The sequence below is a fragment of the Oncorhynchus mykiss genome, chromosome 19 (genome assembly GCF_057628025.1).
Source record: "Oncorhynchus mykiss isolate SJ-2025 chromosome 19, ASM5762802v1, whole genome shotgun sequence".
Lineage (NCBI taxonomy): Eukaryota > Metazoa > Chordata > Actinopteri > Salmoniformes > Salmonidae > Oncorhynchus > Oncorhynchus mykiss.
Window position 1 is genome coordinate 60,993,147 of NC_143040.1, and position 25,019 is coordinate 61,018,165.

At 43.4% G+C, this 25,019-nt stretch overlaps 1 protein-coding gene across 1 annotated transcript in view; it reads left to right on the forward strand.

The window, feature by feature from the left end:
* The first annotated feature begins 5,009 nt into the window (after positions 1-5,009).
* LOC110498094 (consortin) overlaps positions 5,010-25,019 on the forward strand; it is a 29,485-nt gene continuing 9,475 nt past the window's right edge. The window contains 9 exon segments of the mRNA XM_021574677.3: positions 5,010-5,013; positions 7,873-8,145; positions 10,234-10,382; positions 16,258-16,288; positions 17,806-17,892; positions 18,069-18,171; positions 19,578-19,599; positions 19,737-19,754; positions 24,275-25,000. Coding sequence (XP_021430352.3) covers positions 5,010-5,013; positions 7,873-8,145; positions 10,234-10,382; positions 16,258-16,288; positions 17,806-17,892; positions 18,069-18,171; positions 19,578-19,599; positions 19,737-19,754; positions 24,275-25,000 — 1,413 coding nt within the window.

The window sequence follows — 25,019 nt, forward strand, 5'->3', positions numbered from 1 at the left end:
TGACTGTTTCAAAGGTAATTTATTTAAAATGTATGCATAATTGGTGTGTTGCAAATCATGACTGTGGGAGTCTGTGTGCATTGTTGGTCGACAATGCTGTTTAGAAACTTAGTATTCAACTAGTATTGCCACTATTTTTGACAAACTGTTTATCCCCGCAATAAAGCATATGTTTCCCTCTAGAAAAACCTAACCATCTAAAAAATGAGGGAATTAAATTTGACCTGCACTTACATCTGACGCTTGACCTCGTCGTATTTGTAGCTACGCTATATGACCGCCTGATGGCGCCAAACCACTGCAAAAGCTGTCCACCGATGGGAAAGCGTCAGATTGTGAATCTTCCGGATAGGTGTAAGGAAGATACCGGAAAACAAATATCAGTGTCAATGTTTGGTTCAGCACCCTGCATACTGGATACAAGACCCACAATTCATTCAATTGTAAGTAGCTAGCTACGGCCGTGTTTTAGGAGACAACGATTTGTATCAAAAAGCACCGTAAAAACCTGACAAGCGCTAGCTTGACAGCCAGACATGTTTATGTAGCCAAGTTAGCTAGGTCACAGCTAACATGATCCAACCGTGTGTTAAACATATACGTACTCATGTATTCTATATATTAATTCATATTGAATTTTGCAATAACACGGGACCTTAATAACTGGCAATGTGTATAGTAGTAGGTACAGTAGCGTTAGCTTCAAGCAACGTAGACCGCTATAGGTAGGCTAACTAAGGTTAGCTTGTTATGCTAGCTAGCCAAGTAAACCCGTTGACAAGCCAGTGAAGATAACTAGTCACGACATTACCTATTATTTGCTAGCATTGTCAGGACAATTGTCTGCACGGAGAAAAAAATGTCCGCATTGTAGCCCTTGCCGTGAAGCAGGTTTTTTCCAATAGTTGTGTATTGTAGCAAGTCTTATGACTGACTGTTAGGTTGTCTACTCCAGAACATTGTGCGCCAGTCTGATGACCGTTCTGACTACAAGAAACATGATGCATCATGATATTCTTTTGTCGGTCACCATCCACAACTGGCAGTTTAGTACATAACATTAGCTAAGTGATTTGAATGTGTCAGAGAGAAGACCCTTGTTACTGTCCTCTGGGTGAGGACCAGAGTATGTTCATTTTGTGAGAGGAATACATAACTGTCTGATGTTCTCCACGTAGACCCCCAGATACACATACAGCATCTGTGTAGAGGGAACATGGAAGTGCATCTTATTACATTCAGATGAGTCACCTGAACAGTCCTCTATGTAGCTTCTGTGTGTTGTGTAATGCCTTGTATCTTCAGGTTGATGAGTCATAGAATCCACTCCGGTTAGGCTAGTTAATATTGATTATACTCCCTGTGTGTGTGAATTAATTGCAAGTTCTAGCCTGTGCATGTTCCCACTTGGGTGTTTTTGTCAGTTGGCTTTAGATCGATTGTGTGTGTGTGTTCCAAACATTGTTTTTAACCCTTCTCTCACGTGAGATGTGCTGACCTACTTTCCACCTGTGTGTAACTGTGTGTGTGTACTTCATTATTTATGGGCCCCCTGCAAGAGAACAGAGACGAAGGATGATGTGGTGATAGAGGGAGAGAATAAGCGGTAGACCGAGAGCCAAGAGTAACAGAGAAGGGTAGATGGATAGGGAGGACGAGAGATAGCAAGGAGGGTTAACATTAACAGTGGTCAAGTTCAGCTGGCGCCAACATGCCCTGCTGAGACACACACACTCCCCTTAGAGATGCATTGTGAATAACACCATTAATTCAGAGGTAGGCGTTGCATAAAGCCACCTGCCTTGCTCTTCAGGTTATTCTGCATGTTCCATACAATACTCCTGGGATATGTCCATTCTATGAAGTCTATTTCTTCGGGCCTAACCCTCTAGAACATGGATGGGCAATTCGGGCCTAACCCTAACCCTTTTGAATGCCCTCAGATACATTTTTTCGGCGCTAAATTGGGTCTCAATTTACTGTTGCGAGTTAGAATAGTAGAATACACAAGGTGCAATATAGAAATGTAGTTGTGCATCAGCAGTTTCTCTGTCAGTCACTGATGGTCAGTCAATTAGCCCATGTCAGCTACATTTTCGTAGATAGTTGGCAGTTAAACTCATTTAGCAATCTAAACTTATCATGGTTGAATTACCGTCCGGGGGGCGCATTATTTTATTAGTCTCACTCAGATATCATATAAAAACATGCTAACCTTTCTCTCCACCTGAAGGCAAACTGTTTCGAATAGTAGGAAATTAGCAGGGCCGATTTCCGCGTTTATAAACCCAGGGTCGTTACACTACTCCCTCCTTTCAAAGAGCGCCTCCTCGCGCTAGCTTGCGACTCTACGTCTTACAGGAACGCGCTCACCGGCCAAGCACACGCACTGTCGTGGATGCAAGGTCCGATCCCACTTCTGACACCAATGTAATGAAACAGCAAGGGGCAGGTCTCGAGCCCGAGGTCCGGCGCGCTATCGACTGTGCCGCAAAAGCATGCTCGTGCGGCAGGGTCGATTTCCCTGGGTTGTTACAAAACATACATTTTGACATTTTTGGTGCAGTATTTCTCACATCAGAAAATTTGTATGAGGATGAGTCGTCTCTTGGGGAATGACAACAGGCATTTACGAGGGGCGTAGACTTCGGCTACCGACTTCAATTTACCTCGATAAAAAGCCCGAACAGCCAAAGTCCAAAATGAACAAAACGGCACAAAATGTTGACATAATATATGCACAAACTATTCCGAACTGCCGTTTTAATGCTGAAGTGTATTCTAAGTAGAGGTTGACCGATTAATTGGCATGACCTTTTTGGACGCCGATTACATTGTAATCTACGAGGAGACTGCGTGGCAGGCTGACCACCTGTTATGCAAGTGCAGCATCAAAAGGACTTTTGTGGCTGCAAGGAGTCAGGGTATATGCAACAGTTTGGGCCGCCTGGCTCGTTGCGAACTGTGTGAAGACCATTTCTTCCTAACAAAGACAGTAATTAATTTGACATAACATTGAAGGTTGTGCAATATAACATAAATATTTAGACTTATGGATGCCATCTGTTCGATAAAATATATAACGGTTCCATATTTCACTGAAAGAATAAACGTTTTGTTTTCGAAATGATAGTTTCCGGATTCGACCATATTAATGACCAAAGGCTCGTGTTTCTGTGTGTTATTATGTTATAATTAAGTATATGATTTGATAGAGCAGTCTGACTGAGCGGTGGTAGGCAGCAGCAGGCTCGTAAGCATTAATTCAAACAGCACTTTCGTGCGTTTTGCCAGCAGCTCTTCGCAAGCACAGCGCTGTTTATGACTTCAAGCCTATCAACTCCCGAGATGAGGCGGGCAATACTATAGTGTCTATAAGAACATCCAATAGTTAAAGGTCTATGAAATACAAAAGGTATAGAGAAAACAGTCCTATAATTCCTATAATAACCTCAACCTAAAACTTCTTACCTGGGAATATTGAAGACTTGTGTTAAAAGGAACCACCAGCTTTCATATGTTCTCATGTTCTGAGCAAGGAACTTAAATGTTAGCTTTTTTACATGGCACATATTGCACTTTAACTTCTCTAACACTTTGTTTTTTAATTATTTAAATCAAACAGAACATGTTTCATTATTTCAGACTAAATTTATTTAATTTATGTATTATATTAAGTTAAAATAAAAGTGTTTGTTGTTCATTCAGTATTGTTGTAATTGTCATTATTTTATATATAAACATAAATAAATAGAAATGTCAGATTAATCGGTATCACCGCTGAAAAATCCTAATCTGTCGACCTCTAATTCAGTGTTTTGAGATCTGGAAGAATGTGTTTGTTTACTCAGGAATTGCGTTAGACATGTTCTCTCTTTTCTATTCCCTTACTTACACTGGTAATAACGCCTTGCCTTCTGATAGGCTAAGTGAAAGTTAAACCATATTGATTATGCCAATCGAATCCTCTCAGATTGTCATATGCGCGTAGGGGTCCATTTGGGATTGGGACATGACTATCTGTTGGATAGAACAGGGAATCATGTCAGCTTTATTCATTTTCTTTCTGCAATGCTCTGAACACACCCCTATTCTAACCAACTCACATCTGTTCACCTCTGACCTTCTTCCCCTGTCTCCAATCTGATTGGTCGAGATCCAGACAGCTTTTAGCAACCCAGGGAGTTCTGACCAGCCCTTGTAAGGGCAGAATGATTGTTTGTGTTATGTCTCCCTGAGTTTTAATGGAGCTTTCTACGAAGGAGATTACATTTGATACTTTTATACTTCCTATAAAAACATGTAGTACATTAGGAGGAAGTCTTTTCTCTTGTTTTAGGGGTCAAAAGATCAGATTTTAGGATTTTAGCTTGTTTTACTGCTGTAATGTGGTGAAACTTTAAACAGAATTGAACTGATTAGAGGAAGGCTTATAAACAGCCCAGTATCTCAGGACAGGCAAGGCAGTGGAACAGTGAAAGCCTCTATTCTTTCTCTCACTAATCCCTCGTTCTTTCTCTCTTCCCCCCTCTCTCAAAGGGAATTGGAAACACATGTTTACATTGCCAAAGCAAGTGGAATAGACAAACAAAAGGGAAATAAACTCTCTCTCTCTCTCTCTCTAGTCAGTAGGAGGGCTGTTTATTGTAGGCGTGGCAAGGGGAGTGGCCGACCTTCATGCTGAGAGGTCACGGAGGAGGAGCCCCATGGATGAGGGTAAGGATGAGAAGGTGACAGGGAGAGGAAGGGGGGAACCTAGTCAGTTGTACAACTGAATGCCTTCAATTGAAATGAGTCTTCCGCATTTAACCCAACACCTCTGAATCAGAGAGGTGCGGAGGGGCTCCCTTAATTGACATCCATGTCATCGGCACATAGGGAACAGTGGGTTAACTGCCTTGCTCAGGGGCTGAACAACAGATTTTTTACCTTGTCAGCTCGGGGATTAAATCCAGCAACCTTTCGGTTACTGGCCCAACGATCTAACCACTAGGCCACCTGCCGAGCCCATGGGTGAGTGCGGGAGGCAGGGGGAGAGAGAGGAGCTCTCTGGATAAGGTCTAGGAGAGGAGAGGGAGAGAGAGGAGCTCTCTGAATAATGTCTAGGAGAGGAGAGGCAGAAGGAGAGAGGAGCTCTCTGCATAAGGTCTAGGAGAGGAGAGGGAGAGAGAGGAGCTCTCTGGATAAGGTCTAGGAGAGGAGAGGAGCTCTCTGGATAAGGTCTTGGAGAGGAGAGGCAGAAGGAGATAGGAGCTCTCTGGATAAGGTCTAGGAGAGGAGAGGCAGAGAGAGGGGAGCTCTCTGGATAAGGTCCAGGAGAGGAGAGGCAGAGAGAGAGGAGCTCTCTGCATAAGGTCTAGGAGAGGAGAGGAGAGGCAGAAGGAGAGAGGAGCTCTCTGGATAAGGTCTAGGAGAGGAGAGGGAGAGAGAGGAGCTCTGCATAAGATCTAGGAGAGGAGAGGCAGAGAGAGAGAGAGAGCTGAAATGTTGTCTTATGTCCCGATTCTTCACCCTTTTCTCCTGGTCATTGATTTAAAAGCATTGGGTTAGTGTGAGCATTGGGTTAGTGTGAGCATTGGGTTAGTGTGAACATTGGGTTAGTGTGAACATTGGGTTAGTGTGAACATTGGGTTAGTGTGAACATTGGGTTAGTGTGAACATTGGGTGAACATTGGGTTAGTGTGAACATTGGGTTAGTGTGAGCATTGGGTTAGTGTGAGCATTGGGTTAGTGTGAACATTGGGTTAGTGTGAGCATTGGGTTAGTGTGAACATTGAGTTAGTGTGAACATTGGCTGGAGGGAGTTTCCACCGGTGTAAAATGCATTTGAGAAAGTGTGCAAATATCACTAGCAACAACAGAATAAACATTTTGGGATTACATATAGAAGGTCCATTTAATTCAGAATGTGTTGCTTTACCAAGTGGGATTGAAATAGATTGAATTGTACTCTTTTTGTCATTGATCTCCATAATATCCAAGTGAAAAGAAAATGCTACAACTTTTTACAAATTAATAACTAAAATATAGTTGTTGGTTTTCACCTCCTTTGTTTAGACAAGCCTACATTAGTTGAGAAGTAAAATGTGGCTTAATAAATCACATAGAGGTTAACATGATTTTTGAATGACTTCCCCTTCCTCTGTCCCCCATACATACGTCAGATGTAAGATCCCTCAGTCATGTATTGAATTTAAAGCACAAATTCAGCTACAAAGACCAGGGAGCTTTACGAAAGCCTCATAAAGAAGGGCAGTGATTGGTAGATGGGTAACAAAAGCAAATCAGACAGGGGTGGCAGGTGGTTAGAGCGTTGGGCCAGTAACCGAAAGGTTGCTAGATCAAATCCCCGAGCTGACAAGGTAAAAATCTGTCGTTCTGCCCCTGAACAAGGCAGTTAACCCACTGTTCCTAGGCCGCCATTGTAAATAAGAATTTGTTCTTAACTGACTTACCTAGTTATAGAAAATAAAAACAAGTTAGTAATTATTCTGTGGATGATGTCAAAGATGCAGTCATCCTTCTGAACTGAGCTGCAGAATAGGAATGGAACTGGTCAGGGATCAGGCCAGTAGTGACTTTAAAATGGACAAAATGAGTGACAAATGACAAATATACAGAAGGCCCTTAAACTAATGCTACAAAAAACACAGCAAAGTAAACCTTATATTTGGGGCCAACACAACACAAAACTGTGTTATCAAGACATTTGTGGAGTGGTTGAGAAATTTGTTTTAATGACTGTGTATGTAAACTTATGACTTCAACTGTATATATATATATATTGAAAAGAATAATGTGCAAATATTGCACAAAACAGGTGTCCAAAGCTCTTAGTCTTACCCAAAGCTCTTAGAGTCTTACCCAAAGCTCTTAGAGTCTCACCCAAAGCTCTTAGTCTTACCCAAAGCTCTTAGTCTTACCCAAAGCTCTTAGTGTCTTACCCAAAGCTCTTAGAGTCTTACCCAAGGAGGCTCTCAATAAGGCGTTTCTAACATGAATTGACTCTGGGGGTGAATAATTATTATTGGTGTTTTCTTTTTAATGAATCTTAATTTAAGTTTTTTTTTTTGACAAGAGTATTTTGTGTAGATTGTTGACAAAAAATACATGAAATTCCTTTTAATCCCACTTTTTGTAACACAATAAAATTAAGAAATCAATGGAGGTGTAGATTTAGTTTTTATAGGCACTGTATCTCAACTCCTAATATTGAGATAATGACACTGAATGGAGCTAATTACATTCATTGTAACTAATTACATTCATTGTAGCTAATTACATTCATTGTAGCTAATTACTTAATTGGAGCTAATTACATTCATTGGAGCTAATTACATTCATTGGAGCTAATTACATTCATTGGAGCTAATTACATTCATTGTAGCTAATTACATTCATTGTAGCTAATTACATTCATTGTAGCTAATTACATTCATTGTAGCTAATTACATTCATTGTAGCTAATTACATTCATTGTAGCTAATTACACTGACTGGAGTATCTGACATAGTCTTTGAAAAGGCACCCGGTGAATACCAGTCGCAGAAAGTGTTGGAAAGCCTTCTTGACCTGGACATGCATTTTTGCTGACACATGGATGACCTTTTGTTTAACCAGCTAAACAGCTGCTTTTGGAAAATGTGTTTGGAGGGGGTTTCTGGGTTGCTAATTTGCCTGGTTGGGGGTCCCTGGGTCTCTGATTTGCCTGGGAGGGGGTTTCTGGGTTGCTAATTTGCCTGGACGGGGGTCCCTGGGCAAGAAAAGGTGGAAGACCCTGTATTAGATCTACATGAGTGCCTCCAGAGTCGATTGGAATCTCCTTCTGTGTGTTATGACAACAACAGAACCTGTCTCTTTTTCTGCTTCCAGGTCAGTGCGAGAGGGCGGGACCAGTGGTGTCAGCGGGTCAAGAGGGAGTAGTGGACCTCCACTACAACCAATCGGACCCCTCGGAACCAATTCAGGTCTCCGCCCACCAAAACCAGAACTTGACACAAACTCAACTCGATGATGGTCAGAGGGTTGGATGTGACTCCATCGAACAAGACTCTTTAAATGCTAATAGGGATGAAGAGGAGGAGGAAGATGGTGATAGAAAGTTGAAGGGCGAGGATGATGATGACTCCTCCTTCTCAGACACAGGTAACGCACACACACACACACACACACACACACACAGGAAATCTATCACCTTGGATCAGTTTTATTGGGTACCATTGATCAGGAGGAGGCGGAGACTAGTCAATTCTATTGAGTAAACTGTGTGTTTGTGGCCATGGTTGAAGGTCTGGGTTACTCAATCGTCTGGGCTTACGAGTGTGCGTGTGTGTCTGTGTATGTCTGTGTGTGCGTATGTGTCTTTGTATGTGTGCACTTACAGGGCCTTGCAAAAGTATTCATCCCCCTGGCGTTTTTCCAATTTTGTTTATTTTCAAATTGTAATTTAAATGTATTTTTATTTGGATTTCATGAAATGGACATACACAAAATAGTCCAAATTGGCGAAGTGAAATTAAAAACATAACGTGTTTCAAACGGAGTAACATTAATTCCATTATTAAAAAATGGAAAGAGTATGGCACCACAACAAACCTGCCAAGAGAAGGCCTCCCACCAAAACTCACAGACCAGGCAAGGAGGGCATTAATCAGAGAGGCAACAAAGAGACCAAAGATAACCCTGAAGGAGCTGCAAAGCTCCACAGCGGAGATTGGAGTATCTGTCCATAGGACCACTTTAAGCCGTACACTCCACAGAACTGGGCTTTACAGAAGAGTGTCCAGAAAAAATGTGGGATGTTTTTCAGCGACTGAGACACTAGACAGAATTGAAGGAATGATGGATGGCGCTAAATACAGGGGAATTCTTGAGGTACACCTGTTTGTCTTCCAGAGATTTGAGACTGGGACGGAGGTTCACCTTCCAGCAGGACGACCCTAAGCATACTGCTAAAGCAACACTCAAGTGGTTTAAGGGAAAACATTTAAATGTGTTGGAATGGCCTAGTCAAAGCCCAAACCTCAATCCAATTTGAGAATCTGTGGTATGACTTAAAGATTGCTGTACACCAGCGGAACCATCAAACTTAGTTTTGACTTTGGGGGGGTTAAATAGTTATGCACGCTCAAGTTTTCTGTTTTTTGTCTTATTTCTTGTTTGTTTCACAATAAAAAATATTTTGCATCTTCAAAGTGGTAGGCATGTTGTGTAAATCAAATGATACAACCCCCCCCCCCCCCAAAAAAAAATTGTAATTCCAGGTTGCATGGCAACAAAATAGGAGAAATGCCAAGGGGGGTGAATACTTTCGCAAGCCACTGTACACTAACCCTGTTAATCGGTCAGCAGATCAGATTTGTGGCATACAGCCCGGGTCACACAGTGATGTCAGAGCAATCACATCAGCTACAGTCAGAGAGATGGAGAGGTAAAGGAGAGTGGTACAGCAAGGAGCAGGACATAAGGAGAAGAGGAGGTAGATCGATAGGGAGAGATTTTAATAGAAGTCAGGGAGAAGAAGGGAAGACGTAGGGAGTCAGTGGAGAGGTAAAGTGATTGAGAGGAGCCTGAGGATCTGTGGTGCCTGTCCCATAACACACAATGTCTGGGCAAGACGTGAGTAACTACCAGTTGCCACTGGGTGTTGCCTATTGTGTTGTTTTTCCATTGTGATGTCATTGTAGCCAAATGTGCTAGCCTGTGATGTGAGCTCTGTGTGTCATTGTGCTAGCCTTTGTCCATCCCTTGTTTTAGCCTTTAGTCTGGCTAACAACAAGGCTCACTGTTGTGTGTGTGTGCATGTCGGTTTAAGTGCTCCATGGTGCATTATACTATGAATGTTATGTCGCTACCAACCAAATTAATTCCCCACCATGTGATAAAAAGGCTTTATTGACTTGTTAGGTCTTGGGATTGTTCAAACGGGCTGTATGGTTTCCACAGAACAGAATCACAAAGAGAAAAGTACATAGCGAGAGTGTGTGTAATCGCTCAGTAGGTAGAGATTCTGCTAAGTTTTCACTGGCTCTCACTGTCTGACTTTTATAACAGGGTTGCTTTGATGTTTGATGCACTCTCTCCTTTTTGTCTTGTCCCCATCCTCAATTCTCTCCCTCTCACATTCTCTCTTTAGGCAGTTTGGTAGAGCTCCACCCTTCTGTGTCTCCAGAGACTACATGTCCCATCAGCCCCGTAGCAGGTTGTCCAGACGAACCCTCCTACAGTAACCCTGAAGGGGTTCCACCACAAAGCCTACAGGACCTACCTCCACCACAGAACCTACCACCTCCACCACAGACCCTAGCACTGCCCTCCTAGCCTCCCTAGAGGAGCTAGGGGAACGTAAAGATCACTCCCACCTTCCTCAGTCCCTCCATCAGGTGTGTGCCCGTCCCTCTCCATTCTATATATTGTATTTCTACCTGCCTGCGCTGTTCTCAAGTCAACATTTGTAGGTGTTAGGTGTGATTCCCTCTGTGATTAGCTGTAATTCCTCACTATTAAGCAAAAGTATGTGGACACCCCAGAACATGAGAACATATGAAAGCTGGTGGTTCCTTTTAACATGAGTCTTCAATATTCCCAGGTAATAAGTTTTAGGTTGTAGTTATTATGGACTATTTACCTCTATACCATTTGTATTTCATTAACCTTTGACTATTGGATGTTCTTATAGGCACTTTAGTATTGCCAGTGTAACAGTATAGCTTCCGTCCCTCTCCTCGCCCCTACCTGGGCTCGAACCAGGAACACATCGACAACAGCCATCCTCGAAGATTCATTACCCATCGCTCCACAAAAGCCGCGGCCCTTGCAGAGCAAGGGGAACAACTACTCCAGGTCTCAGAGCGAGTGACGTTTGAAACTCTATTAGCGCGCACCCCGCTAACTAGCTAGCCATTTCACATCGGTTACACCAGCCTAATCTCGGGAGCTGATAGACTTCAAGTCATAAACAGCGCAATGTTTGAAGCATTGCGAAGAGCTGCTGGCAAAACGCACGAAAGTGCTGTTTGAATGAATGCTTACGAGCTTGCTGCTGCCTACCATCGCTCAGTCAGACTGCTCTATCAAATCATAGACTTAATTATAACATAATAACACACAGAAACACGAGCCTTAGGTCATTAATGTGGTCAAATCCGGAAACTATAATTTCGAAAATAAAACGTTTATTCTTTCAGTGAAATACGGAACCGTTCTGTATTTTATCTAACGGGTGGCATCCATAAGTCTAAATATTCCTGTTACATTGTACAACCTTCAATGTTTTGTAATAATTATGTAAAATTCTGGCAAATTAGTTTGCAGCGAGCAAAGTTTAATATTGCCCGCTAACATGAATTTCTTTTAACTAAATATGCAGGTTTAAAAATATATACTTGTGTATTGATTTTAAGAAAGGCATTGATGTTTATGGTTAGGTACATTTGTGCAACGATTATGCGCTTTTGAAAATCCCCCGTTTGGCAAAGTAGACTGTCTTTGTTAGGAAGAAATAGTCTTCACAGTTCGCCATGAGCCAGGCGGCCCAAACTGCTGCATATACCCTGACTCTGTTGCACAGAATGCAAGAGAAGTGACACAATTTATTTACCTAGTTAAAAGAAATTCATGTTAGCAGGCAATATTAATTAGCCAACATCACCCAACATCAGAGCCCCGACCTCACTAATGCTCTTGTGACTGAATGGAAGACCCTGCAGCAATGTTCCAACATCTAATGGAAAACCTTCTCAAAAGAGTGGAGGCTGTTATAGCAGCAAAGGAGGGACCAACTCCATATTAATGCCCATGATGTTGGAATGAGATGTTTGACAAGCAGGTGTCCACATACTTTTGGTCATGTAGTGTATTTACCAGACTGACTGAACACACACACACACACACACACACACACACAGACAGCCATTACAGTGTGTGTGAGTGTGGTATAATCCCTGTCATTATGATACAAAGAGCTCTGGGTGAAGTGAAAATGTGTTGTCTATTCCCTCCTCCACCATTAGGGGCACTGCTGTCATTTCTGATCAGCACCTCTCTGCATCTGTCTACTCCAATGATGTAAATACATCATTGGTCTACTCCCTCCCTCCTCCCAACACTTTCAACTGTCTCCTGGGGGCGCGTTCAGGTGGGTTCAGCGTTAGAGTGTTCAGATATAAATGTATTGTTGAGAACAGACATGGCCCAAATGGAACCCTGGACCCTAGCACAGACTGGGAGGATTTGACCGGTGCAGTCAATATGGTAATCGCTCCACCTTGCCCTCTGATAGGTTAGGTGAAAGTTTCACCATATTTATTATGGCAATCAAATCCTCTCAGATCTTCACATTCGCATAGAGCAGCGGTTCCTAAACTAGGGGTCGCAACCCCATGTGCCTAATATGAAAATGGTGTCACGGGAGAATTTTAAAAATCCTGACAAAAAGAAAATACAAAACAAATGATTTACTGTATATTATAATATCGTCTTTGTATCTCAAAATCATGTTACTGTAAATTATAATATCGTCTTTGTATCTCAAAATCATGTTACTGTAAATTATAATATTGTCTTTGTATCTCAAAATCATGTTACTGTAAATTATAATATCGTCTTTGTATCTCAAAATCATGTTACTGTATATTATAATATCGTCTTTGTATCTCAAAATCATGTTACTGTAAATTATAATATCGTCTTTGTATCTCAAAATCATGTTACTGTATATTATAATATCGTCTTTGTATCTCAAAATCATGTTACTGTAAATTATAATATTGTCTTTGTATCTCAAAATCATGTTACTGTATATTATAATATCGTCTTTGTATCTCAAAATCATGTTACTGTATATTATAATATCGTCTTTGTATCTCAAAATCATGTTACTGTATATTATAATATCGTCTTTGTATCTCAAAATCATGTTACTGTATATTATAATATCGTCTTTGTATCTCAAAATCATGTTACTGTATATTATAATATCGTCTTTGTATCTCAATCATGTTACTGTATATTATAATATCGTCTTTGTATCTCAAAATCATGTTACTGTATATTATAATATCGTCTTTGTATCTCAAAATCATGTTACTGTATATTATAATATCGTCTTTGTATCTCAAAATCATGTTACTGTATATTATAATATCGTCTTTGTATCTCAAAATCATGTTACTGTATATTATAATATCGTCTTTGTATCTCAAAATCATGTTACTGTATATTATAATATCGTCTTTGTATCTCAAAATCATGTTACTGTATATTATAATATCGTCTTTGTATCTCAAAATCATGTTACTGTATATTATAATATCGTCTTTGTATCTCAAAATCATGTTACTGTATATTATAATATCGTCTTTGTATCTCAAAATCATGTTACTGTATATTATAATATCGTCTTTGTATCTCAAAATCATGTTACTGTATATTATAATATCGTCTTTGTATCTGAAAATCATGTTACTGTATATTATAATATCGTCTTTGTATCTCAAAATCATGTTACTGTATATTATAATATCGTCTTTGTATCTTAAAATCATGTTACTGTATATTATAATATCGTCTTTGTATCTCAAAATCATGTTACTGTATATTATAATATCGGCTTTGTATCTCAAAATCATGTTACTGTATATTATAATATCGTCTTTGTATCTCAAAATCATGTTACTGTATATTATAATATCGGCTTTGTATCTCAAAATCATGTTACTGTATATTATAATATCGTCTTTGTTTCTCAAAATCATGTTACTGTATATTATAATATCGTCTTTGTATCTCAAAATCATGTGGTTAACCTTAAAAATCTAAATGAAAATGATTAAAATCTAAAGGGTAATATTCAACCAGATCATGGAAAGAGGCTACACTGTACCGGTGAATCGGTTGGACCCGCTACACTATGAAACCACACAATATTGCAGAGACTTTGATATTACCAGCCGCAATTTATATAGTGAAAGCAATGTGTGGGGAGGGAAGAGGCACAGAAACTCACATCAATACATTTGTCAAATAACAGTGTTTTAATGAAGAATTCATGCTATTGCTAGCAATCAACAGGAAACTCTTAATGACTCAAACTGCCATATGGAAGCATTGTATGGCACAACGAGAGCAACTGGCGCCAAACGAGCTGAGCAGAGAACTCTGACTACATCAAACCACATCCACTGTGCACGCCTGTTCACAAAACCTTGTGGAGATATGGGATCAGAACATGACAATGTTGTATTTCACAGCGAAGCTTGGTGGTTATCGATGGGGAGTGGTGGAAAGATGTTTTTCATTAAGAGAGGAACTCTTGTAGTTCACAATGGAGGTTAAAAAAAAAACTTGGTTGACTTTCTGTGTAATGAAAAGAAAACGAGTCTCCTTGCCTATTTATCAGACACATTTTAGAAACTGAACAAACTGAATGCAAGCATGCAGGGGAAATACAAGGGGAATACAGGGGAAATACAGGGGAAATGCAGGGGAATACAGTGGCATGCAGGGGAAATGCAGGGGAATACAGGGAAATACAGGGGAATGCAGGGGAAATGCAGGGGAAATGCAGGGGGAATGCAGGGGAAATGCAGGGGAATACAGGGAAATACAGGGGAATACAGGGAAATACAGGGAAATACAGGGGAAATGCAGGGGAAATACAGGGGCATGCAGGGGAAATACAAAAACATTCTCCAGATCAGTGACCGATCCAGAGGAAAGCATGTTTGTAACAGAAAACAGCATCAGGAAGTGTCCCACACGAGTGATGACTGCTCACATCCAACGCTTGGAAGAGCACTTTGGGACCTACTTTCCAATCCATTTGACTGTGATCCTAGCTCAGTTGACATTCCGGTTAGTGAAATCAAACTCGGAAATCTCTGACTTCAGTGCGTTCAAGACAACCAGAAATACTGTTAGAATGTTTTGCAATTGACTGTCATAGTTTCTAATAAAAAAAAAGTAAAAAGTAAAGAAAGTAAACATTGGCTGTTAATTACATAATTTTCACATGGTTGGGGTTGCAAGAATTTTCAGATATCAAAATTGGGTCAAAAAGGTTTGGGAAGCCCTGTAGGGTCAAGGGGTCAATTTGGGATTGGGACATGACATCTGTTGGATAGAACAGGGAATCACGTCAGCTTTATTCATTTTCTTTCTGCAATGCTCTGAACACAGCCCTATTCTAACCAACTCACATCTGTTCACCTCTGACCTTCTTCCCCTGTCTCCAATCTGATTGGTCGAGATCCAGACAGCTTTTAGCAACCCAGGGAGTTCTGACCAGCCCTTGTAAGGGCAGAATGATTGTTTGTGTTATGTCTCCCTGAGTTTTAATGGAGCTTTCTACGAAGGAGATTACATTTGATACTTTTATACTTCCTATAAAAACATGTAGTACATTAGGAGGAAGTCTTTTCTCTTGTTTTTTTTGTCAAAGCCTCTTATTTCTCTCTCACTGCTCCCTCATTCTCTCTCTCCCCTGAGCTCTCTCTCACTCTCTCCCTTTCTCTCTCTCTCACGCAAATGTAGGCCTACGCACCACAAGCAAGCAAAATGAGCAATTCATATTTATATAAATGTTTTGTTACTTGCAACAAAGAAGAGGGAGAAAGAGTGAGTGTGAGAGAGGTCAGTGGGTTGTTACCGCCTCTCACTTGATTAGAAATGCGAGCGCTCATGCCCTCTTTCTCTCTCTCTCTCTCTCTCTCTCTCTCTCTCTCTCTCTCTCTCACTCTCTCTCTCTCTCCACTTCAGTCAGCAGGAGAACAATAACAGTCACTAGAGAGGTAGAGTCTGACACAACGCTGCTGCTTTATCAGGCTGTGGAGCTCGCCTCATCTCCTAGCTACAGGTGGATAGGGGGAACTTTGGAAACTACAAATGCAACTGTGATCAAGAAGGATTTTAAAGACTTTCCTGCATTTTCCACTGTGTCCATGGAGATTAACAGTATTTCTCTTGCTTACCCGACGGTGTTTGTGTGCGTTTACCTTCTTTAATGCCTCTTAGGGAGGTTGTTTACGTGTTTTTGTCTCAGGGTTAAAGTCATACTAAATGTAATTGAATCATTATTCCGTATTAGGCTATATGCATTGTTTAACTTCTTGATAGTACAGTTGATGGTAAAACAGTATGTATTTGTCTATTCCTGGGTGGAATACACTTGTTAGTTGTTCTGGGTGACTAGAATGTAAAAGCAGTGTCTAAATGAATATACTTGTTAACCTTTAACCCTCTCTGTCTCCCTCTCTGCAGATAGCTGAGGCCTTTGTCCTCCAGGAAGATTGTATCCTTATCACTTGTGTGTGTGCTTGTTTGACCGTGTGTGAGAGCGTATGTGTGTGTGTGTGTATGACGTGTGTGTTATGCCCTCTAGGACGATGAAGAGTGTATCCTTATCAGTCAGCTCATATCTCTGTCTCTCTAGTAAATGACAGGGTTCTCTGGTTCATTCCAACTCTCAGGCTGTGCTGTGTTCCAGTTTAAACCTACCACAGGGTTCAAGCATCTTATCGTTGTGCTCTTTCTTTTGGTCAGACAGGAACACTAGATGTTTTCTGTGCAGGGGCTTTCTACAGCAAAGCTGTGGGCTTATACAGAGCGCCTCAGTGCCTAGAGAGAGACAGAGAGAGAGAGAGAAAGACAGAGAGAGAGAGAGAGAGACCATTCCTGTGTAATATATGGAGCTCTCAGTACACTGCTCTATGTAGGACAGATTCAGAACCAACTGGAGACATGATGGACCACAGGGAAAAGCCTAGTAGACATACATAGTTATGTTCCTATCACCCATACAAAGCTATTGGTTCAGAAGGAGAGAAAGAAAATATGTTTACAAGTTTGGAATCCGTACCCTTCCTCGACACGCAGCCCATGGAGTGTAGGGCAACTGGGGAACGCACTCATTCAAGCTCACACACAGCTATGATCCCTTATTGATGTCAGTGTAGATGAAGGGGAGGAGACAGGTTAAAGAAAGATGTTTAAGCCTTGAGACAGGTATTGTGTGTGTGTGCCATTCAAAGGGTGAACCAGCAGGACAAAATATTTAAGTGTCTTTGAACGGGGTATGGTAGTTGGTGCCAGGAGCACCAGTTTGTGTCAAGAACTGCAACGCTGCTGGGTTTTTCATGTTCAACAGTTTCCCACGTCTATCAAGAATGGTCCACCACCCAAAGGACATCCAGCCAACTTGACACAACTGTGGAAAGCATTGGAGTCAAATGGGCCAGCATCCCTGTGTTCCTAATGTTTTGTACACTCAGTATATCTACCATTTTAAGGTGATTCATTGTTGTTAGCCTCCTATCTTGATATCTCTTAGTGCTTGGTGAGTGCTGTGTGTTTGTTGCTGCTAATCTCTTTATATTCTGTGGGGACATTCTCTATCTACTCTCTCTCTCTCCCTCTCTCTCTCTCTGTCTCTCTCTCTCTCTCCTGAAAACCCCACCACCCTGCCTCTATCTTTCCATCTCTTTAGCTCGGCAAACTCTTTTTCCTCCCCTTAATTCTAAGTGTGCACTCGTTCCCTCCCCTTCGTGGATTTAAAAGCCTTGTAGAGGTCCCCTGTCTAGCGTTTAAAAGCCTTGTCTGGTTTGTGTGGTTGACTCAAGTGGTTTGTTTGTCTCATTGTTATTTTGTAGGTCCCCTCCACCCTCACACAAGATACACCTACTCTTCATTCACTCATCATCTCATTTGTATTACAAAACAATGACTGAATTATGTAGGCAGATTAGTCATATTGTGTGTGTGTGTGTGTGTGTGTGTGTGTGTGTGTTTCCTTAACCCTGTGTTGACCAGATGAGCGAGCAGTGTGCTGTGTTCAGCTGGAGAGACTCTACCACCAGAGATGACTACACAACCTGACAACACTGCAGGAACAGTGGGGTATCTCTCACTCACTCACTCACTCACTCATTCACTCACTCACTCACTCACAGAGCCAATTGAAGTCTCATTATGTATAATTACCTCACCTTCTCTCCCTCCCCTTACTTTCTTGGTGTGTTTATGCTGTGTCATGATTATTTCCTCCCTCTAACCTCTGACCTTTGTTCTTCCAGAGAGGAGGTGTAGGTCAGACGGTCAGGGAGTGAGGAACAATAACACCAACCTGGCTGCACAGCAACTGGACAGACTCGCATACATCTGCCAAACACACCAACGGTTTGTAAAGGGGGTCTTTAGATGTGGTCCTTTACAGCTCAGTACAGGTAAATGTCCTATAACAAGGAAGAACTTGAGAGGCAGGTAAAGGGATGTACATCGACACACCTGTGCTCTCCCAGGTAGTTACAGTGGTGATGGGTTTAACATATGGCTCTTTGGTGTTGCTGCACTTTCAGTCATTTGAGTTGCAGCACTGCTAGAGTTTGACACACACTGAAAAACATAGGGAAATGAGCATTCCCTGGTGGCCTTGGCTACTCAGACCTTTCTTCAATCATAGAGGAGGAAAGTCACAGTACTAACTGACTTTATCTCTCTCTCTCCCCCCATCTCTCTCTCTCCCCATCTCTCTCTCTCTCCCCATCTCTCTCCCCATCTCTCTCCCCATCTCTCTCCCTATCTCTCTCCCCATCTCTCTCTCTCTCCCCATCTCTCTCCCCATCTCTCTCTCTCTCCCCATCTCTCTCTCTCTCTCCCTCTCTCTCCCCCCATCTCTCTCTCTCCCCATCTCTCTCTCTCTCCCCATCTCTCTCTCTCTCCCCATCTCTCTCCCCATCTCTCTCCCTATCTCTCTCCCTATCTCTCTCCCCATCTCTCTCTCTCTCCCCATCTCTCTCCCCATCTCTCTCTCTCCCCATCTCTCTCTCTCTCCCCATCTCTCTCTCTCTCCCCATCTCTCTCTCTCTCCCCATCTCTCTCTCTCCCCCATCTCTCTCTCCCCATCTCTCTCTCTCTCTCCCCATCTTTCTCTCTCCCCCCATCTTTCTCTCTCCCCCATCTCTCCCTCTCTCCCCATCTCTCCCTCTCTCCCCATCTCTCTCTCTCCCCATCTCTCTCTCTCTCTCCATCTCTCTCTCTCCCCATCTCTCTCTCTCTCTCCCCATCTCTCTCTCTCCCCATCTCTCTCTCTCTCTATCTCTCTCTCTCTCTCTCTCTCCCCATCTCTCTCTCTCCCCATCTCTCTCTCTCTCCCCATCTCTGTCTCTCTCCATCTCTCTCTCTCCCCATCTCTCTCTCTCCCCATCTCTCTCTCTCCCCATCTCTCTCTCTCTCCCCATCTCTCTCTCTCTCCCCATCTCTCTCTCTCTCCCCATCTCTCTCTCCACCCATCTCTCTCTCTCTCCACCCATCTCTCTCTCTCTCTCCCCATCTCTCTCTCTCTCCACCCATCTCTCTCTCTCTCCACCCATCTCTCTCTCTCTCCACCCATCTCTCTCTCTCCCCATCTCTCTCTCTCTCTCCCCCATCTCTCTCTCTCTCCCCATCTCTCTCTCTCTCTCCCCATCTCTCTCTCTCCCCATCTCTCTCTCCCCCCATCTCTCTCCCTCTCCCCATCTCTCTCTCTCTCCCCATCTCTCTCTCTCTCCCCATCTCTCTCTCTCTCCCCCATCTCTCTCTCACAGACCCAGTCCTAGAACAGAGAAGGTAAGAAGTCGTCTGTCTAGCAGTGACACAGTATTGATTTGAATGGTTGTTCATATGGCTCCTCATTGTGCAATGTGAATGTATGCATGGAGGTTCACTCTGCTTTCCCTTCTGTCTCTCTCTCTGTGTGTGTGTAGTGTGGACTCTGTCTCTGTGCATGTTGAAGATAGATGTCCTTCACGCAGCTCAGGTAAGTGTGTGTGTGTTTGACCTGTCCAATCAGCCAGTTGGGTGTCAGTGAACCGTTGAAGTTTGGTGGAGGAAGCTGGAGAGGTTCTTAAGAGGCAGCTGACCTGTCAATTATTAAACAGGACATTTACAACTATACCCTTTTCCTCAACTCTCTCTGCCTCTCTCTGTCTCTCTTTCTGTTTCTCTACCTCTCTGTCTCTCTTTCTGTTTCTCTCCCTCTCTCTTCCTCTCTCTGCCTCGCTGTCTCTTTCTCTCCCTCTGTCTGTCTGTCTCTCTTTCTGTTTCTCTCCCTCTCTCTGCCTCTCTCTGCCTCTGTCTCTTTCTGCCTCTCTCTGCCTCTCTGTCTCTTTCTCTCCCTCTCTCTGCCTCTCTGTCTCTTTCTCTCCATCTCTCTGTCTCTCTTTCTGTTTCTCTGCCTCTCTCTGTCTCTCTTTCTCTCCCTCTCTCTCTGTCTCTCTCTCTCTCTCTCTTTATGTTTCTCTCCCTCTCTCTCTTTCTGTTTCTCTCCCTCTCTCTGTCTCTCTTTCTGTTTCTCTCCCTCTCTCTGTCTCTCTCTGTCTCTCTTTCTGTTTCTCTCCCTCTCTCTGTCGCTCTCTGTCTCTCTTTCTGTTTCTCTCCCTCTCTCTGTCTCTTTCTGTTTCTCTCCCTCTCTCGGTGTCTCTTTCTGTTTCTCTCCCTCTCTCGGTCTCTCTTTCTGTTTCTCTCCCTCTCGCTGTCTCTCTTTCTCTCCCTCTCTCTGTCTCTCTTTCTCTTTCTCTCCCTCTCTCTGTCTCTATTTCTTTCTCTCTGTCTCTCTTTCTCTTTCTCTCCCTCTCTCTTTCTCTTTCTCTCCCTCTCTCTGTCTCTCTTTCTCTTTCTCTCCCTCTCTCTATGTAGTCCCAGGTGTGTTACCTGTCTATACACACAGACACAGACATGTAGTCCCAGGTGTGTTACCTGTCTATACACACAGACATGTAGTCCCAGGTGTGTTACCTGCCTATACACACAGACATGTAGTCCCAGGTGTGTTACCTGTCTATACACACAGACACAGACATGTAGTCCCAGGTGTGTTACCTGTCTATACACACAGACATGTAGTCCCAGGTGTGTTACCTGCCTCTACACACAGACACAGACATGTAGTCCCAGGTGTGTTACCTGTCTATACACACAGACATGTAGTCCCAGGTGTGTTACCTGCCTGTACACACAGGCATGTAGTCCCAGGTGTGTTACCTGCCTGTACACACAGACATGTAGTCCCAGGTGTGTTACCTGTCTATACACACAGACATGTAGTCCCAGGTGTGTTACCTGCCTATACACACAGACATGTAGTCCCAGGTGTGTTACCTGTCTATACACACAGACACAGACATGTAGTCCCAGGTGTGTTACCTGTCTATACACACAGACATGTAGTCCCAGGTGTGTTACCTGTCTATACACACAGACATGTAGTCCCAGGTGTGTTACCTGCCTTTACACACAGACACAGACATGTAGTCCCAGGTGTGTTACCTGCCTGTACACACAGACATGTAGTCCCAGGTTTGTTACCTGCCTGTACACACAGACACAAACATGTAGTCCCAGGTGTGTTACCTGTCTATACACACAGACACAGACATGTAGTCCCAGGTGTGTTACCTGTCTATACACACAGACATGTAGTCCCAGGTATGTTACCTGTCTATACACACAGACACAGACATGTAGTCCCAGGTGTGTTACCTGTCTATACACACAGACATGTAGTCCCAGGTGTGTTACCTGCCTATACACACAGACATGTAGTCCCAGGTATGTTACCTGTCTATACACACAGACAGACATGTAGTCCCAGGTGTGTTACCTGTCTATACACACAGACATGTAGTCCCAGGTGTGTTACCTGCCTATACACACAGACATGTAGTCCCAAGTGTGTTACCTGTCTATACACACAGACATGTAGTCCCAGGTGTGTTACCTGCCTATACACACAGACATGTAGTCCCAGGTGTGTTACCTGCCTATACACACAGACATGTAGTCCCAGGTGTGTTACCTGCCTATACACACAGACATGTAGTCCCAGGTGTGTTACCTGCCTATACACACAGACATGTAGTCCCAGGTGTGTTACCTGTCTATACACACAGACACAGACATGTAGTCCCAGGTGTGTTACCTGTCTATACACACAGACATGTAGTCCCAGGTGTGTTACCTGTCTATACACACAGACATGTAGTCCCAGGTGTGTTACCTGCCTTTACACACAGACACAGACATGTAGTCCCAGGTGTGTTACCTGCCTGTACACACAGACATGTAGTCCCAGGTTTGTTACCTGCCTGTACACACAGACACAAACATGTAGTCCCAGGTGTGTTACCTGTCTATACACACAGACACAGACATGTAGTCCCAGGTGTGTTACCTGTCTATACACACAGACATGTAGTCCCAGGTATGTTACCTGTCTATACACACAGACACAGACATGTAGTCCCAGGTGTGTTACCTGTCTATACACACAGACATGTAGTCCCAGGTGTGTTACCTGCCTATACACACAGACATGTAGTCCCAGGTATGTTACCTGTCTATACACACAGACAGACATGTAGTCCCAGGTGTGTTACCTGTCTATACACACAGACATGTAGTCCCAGGTGTGTTACCTGCCTATACACACAGACATGTAGTCCCAAGTGTGTTACCTGTCTATACACACAGACATGTAGTCCCAGGTGTGTTACCTGCCTATACACACAGACATGTAGTCCCAGGTGTGTTACCTGCCTATACACACAGACATGTAGTCCCAGGTGTGTTACCTGTCTATACACACAGACACAGACATGTAGTCCCAGGTGTGTTACCTGTCTATACACACAGACATGTAGTCCCAGGTGTGTTACCTGCCTATACACACAGACATGTAGTCCCAGGTATGTTACCTGTCTATACACACAGACAGACATGTAGTCCCAGGTGTGTTACCTGTCTATACACACAGACATGTAGTCCCAGGTGTGTTACCTGCCTATACACACAGACATGTAGTCCCAAGTGTGTTACCTGTCTATACACACAGACATGTAGTCCCAGGTGTGTTACCTGCCTATACACACAGACATGTAGTCCCAGGTGTGTTACCTGCCTATACACACAGACATGTAGTCCCAGGTGTGTTACCTGCCTATACACACAGACATGTAGTCCCAGGTGTGTTACCTGCCTATACACACAGACATGTAGTCCCAGGTGTGTTACCTGTCTATACACACAGACACAGACATGTAGTCCCAGGTGTGTTACCTGTCTATACACACAGACATGTAGTCCCAGGTGTGTTACCTGTCTATACACACAGACATGTAGTCCCAGGTGTGTTACCTGCCTTTACACACAGACACAGACATGTAGTCCCAGGTGTGTTACCTGCCTGTACACACAGACATGTAGTCCCAGGTTTGTTACCTGCCTGTACACACAGACACAAACATGTAGTCCCAGGTGTGTTACCTGTCTATACACACAGACACAGACATGTAGTCCCAGGTGTGTTACCTGTCTATACACACAGACATGTAGTCCCAGGTATGTTACCTGTCTATACACACAGACACAGACATGTAGTCCCAGGTGTGTTACCTGTCTATACACACAGACATGTAGTCCCAGGTGTGTTACCTGCCTATACACACAGACATGTAGTCCCAGGTATGTTACCTGTCTATACACACAGACAGACATGTAGTCCCAGGTGTGTTACCTGTCTATACACACAGACATGTAGTCCCAGGTGTGTTACCTGCCTATACACACAGACATGTAGTCCCAAGTGTGTTACCTGTCTATACACACAGACATGTAGTCCCAGGTGTGTTACCTGCCTATACACACAGACATGTAGTCCCAGGTGTGTTACCTGCCTATACACACAGACATGTAGTCCCAGGTGTGTTACCTGCCTATACACACAGACATGTAGTCCCAGGTGTGTTACCTGCCTATACACACAGACATGTAGTCCCAGGTGTGTTACCTGCCTGTTCTATCATGGCCTGGTTTCACTTCCACAACCCAAGCGTGACTACAAACAAACACACACACTTAAGTTAGAACGCTCAATGTCATTATTCCGGAGGCTGGATTAGTGAGGAGAGTATATCTCTGGCTCCCTCTTTTTTACGGATCTGATAAAAAATTTCACATTGAATAAATATTTGGATCTGAGGGACAACTTGTCCTAGCTCTGTTTCCATTTGAGTGAAGTGGACGAGTAAGTGTGTCTCTGTATGTGTGTGTCTCTATAGTGGACATGAGATGGAGGGAGTAGACAGGAAATGAGATGTGTTCCGATGACATCAAGTACCCTATAAAACAGCAGCTAAAAGAGGAAGGGGTTGTGAAGAAGATGTTTAGGAGGTGTATTGATGCTGAGGACCAGTGATTCCCTCTCAGTTACTGATATAGGTTACACAGTGGCTCTTCTGGAGACTAGATGAATCTGCAGAGGGTGTGGATGTTTAGGGGACTGTACAGGGAGAGGTTGGGGTGGGGGGCTTGTAACACTTTTCCCATGTTGCTCTCTATCATTGGTCGGTTAGTTGGGTGTGCATCAGTGATGGAGGAGGACCATAGAGTAACAGACTCCACCCTCTCCCAGAGCATCTACCCAATCAAACCAGCTGCTGCCCTGATGAACAGCCTTTGCTTTAATGACTTTGCAGCTCTGGACGTGGCACAGAACAGCAGAGACTCCCAGAGAATTGAGGGTTTCCATAGAGACCGTCTTATTGACAGCTCCCTCGCCAAAGGGGAGGAGAGGGAGGGCAGGGCTGAGTTCACAGACTCTCGGAGCGAAGGAACACGACAGCAGATGGAGAGAGAGATGGAACACACCACTCAGGAGGGATACGCGGGGCCTGACCCTCCTACGGATGGGGAAATGAGCCGATCCAAGCCTGAGGAGCGGCTGAGAGGAGAGGAAGAACAGGAGGAGGTGGCAGAGGAGGAGAAGGATAGTGACGTGTGTTTTAAAGCTCTAGAGGAGATCTCAGTCTTGGCAGTGAAGGAGCAGCTCACACTGGAGGAGGTGCAGCAGGAGGAGGACCAGATTGAGGAGCTGTGCGAGGAGTATGTTCAGGAAGAAGACATGTTTGTTGTGGAGATTATCAGAGATGGAGCTGCGTCTCTCGATGGCCTGGCCAAACTCATCACAGTGGAGGTGAGTGGGAGAGAAACTG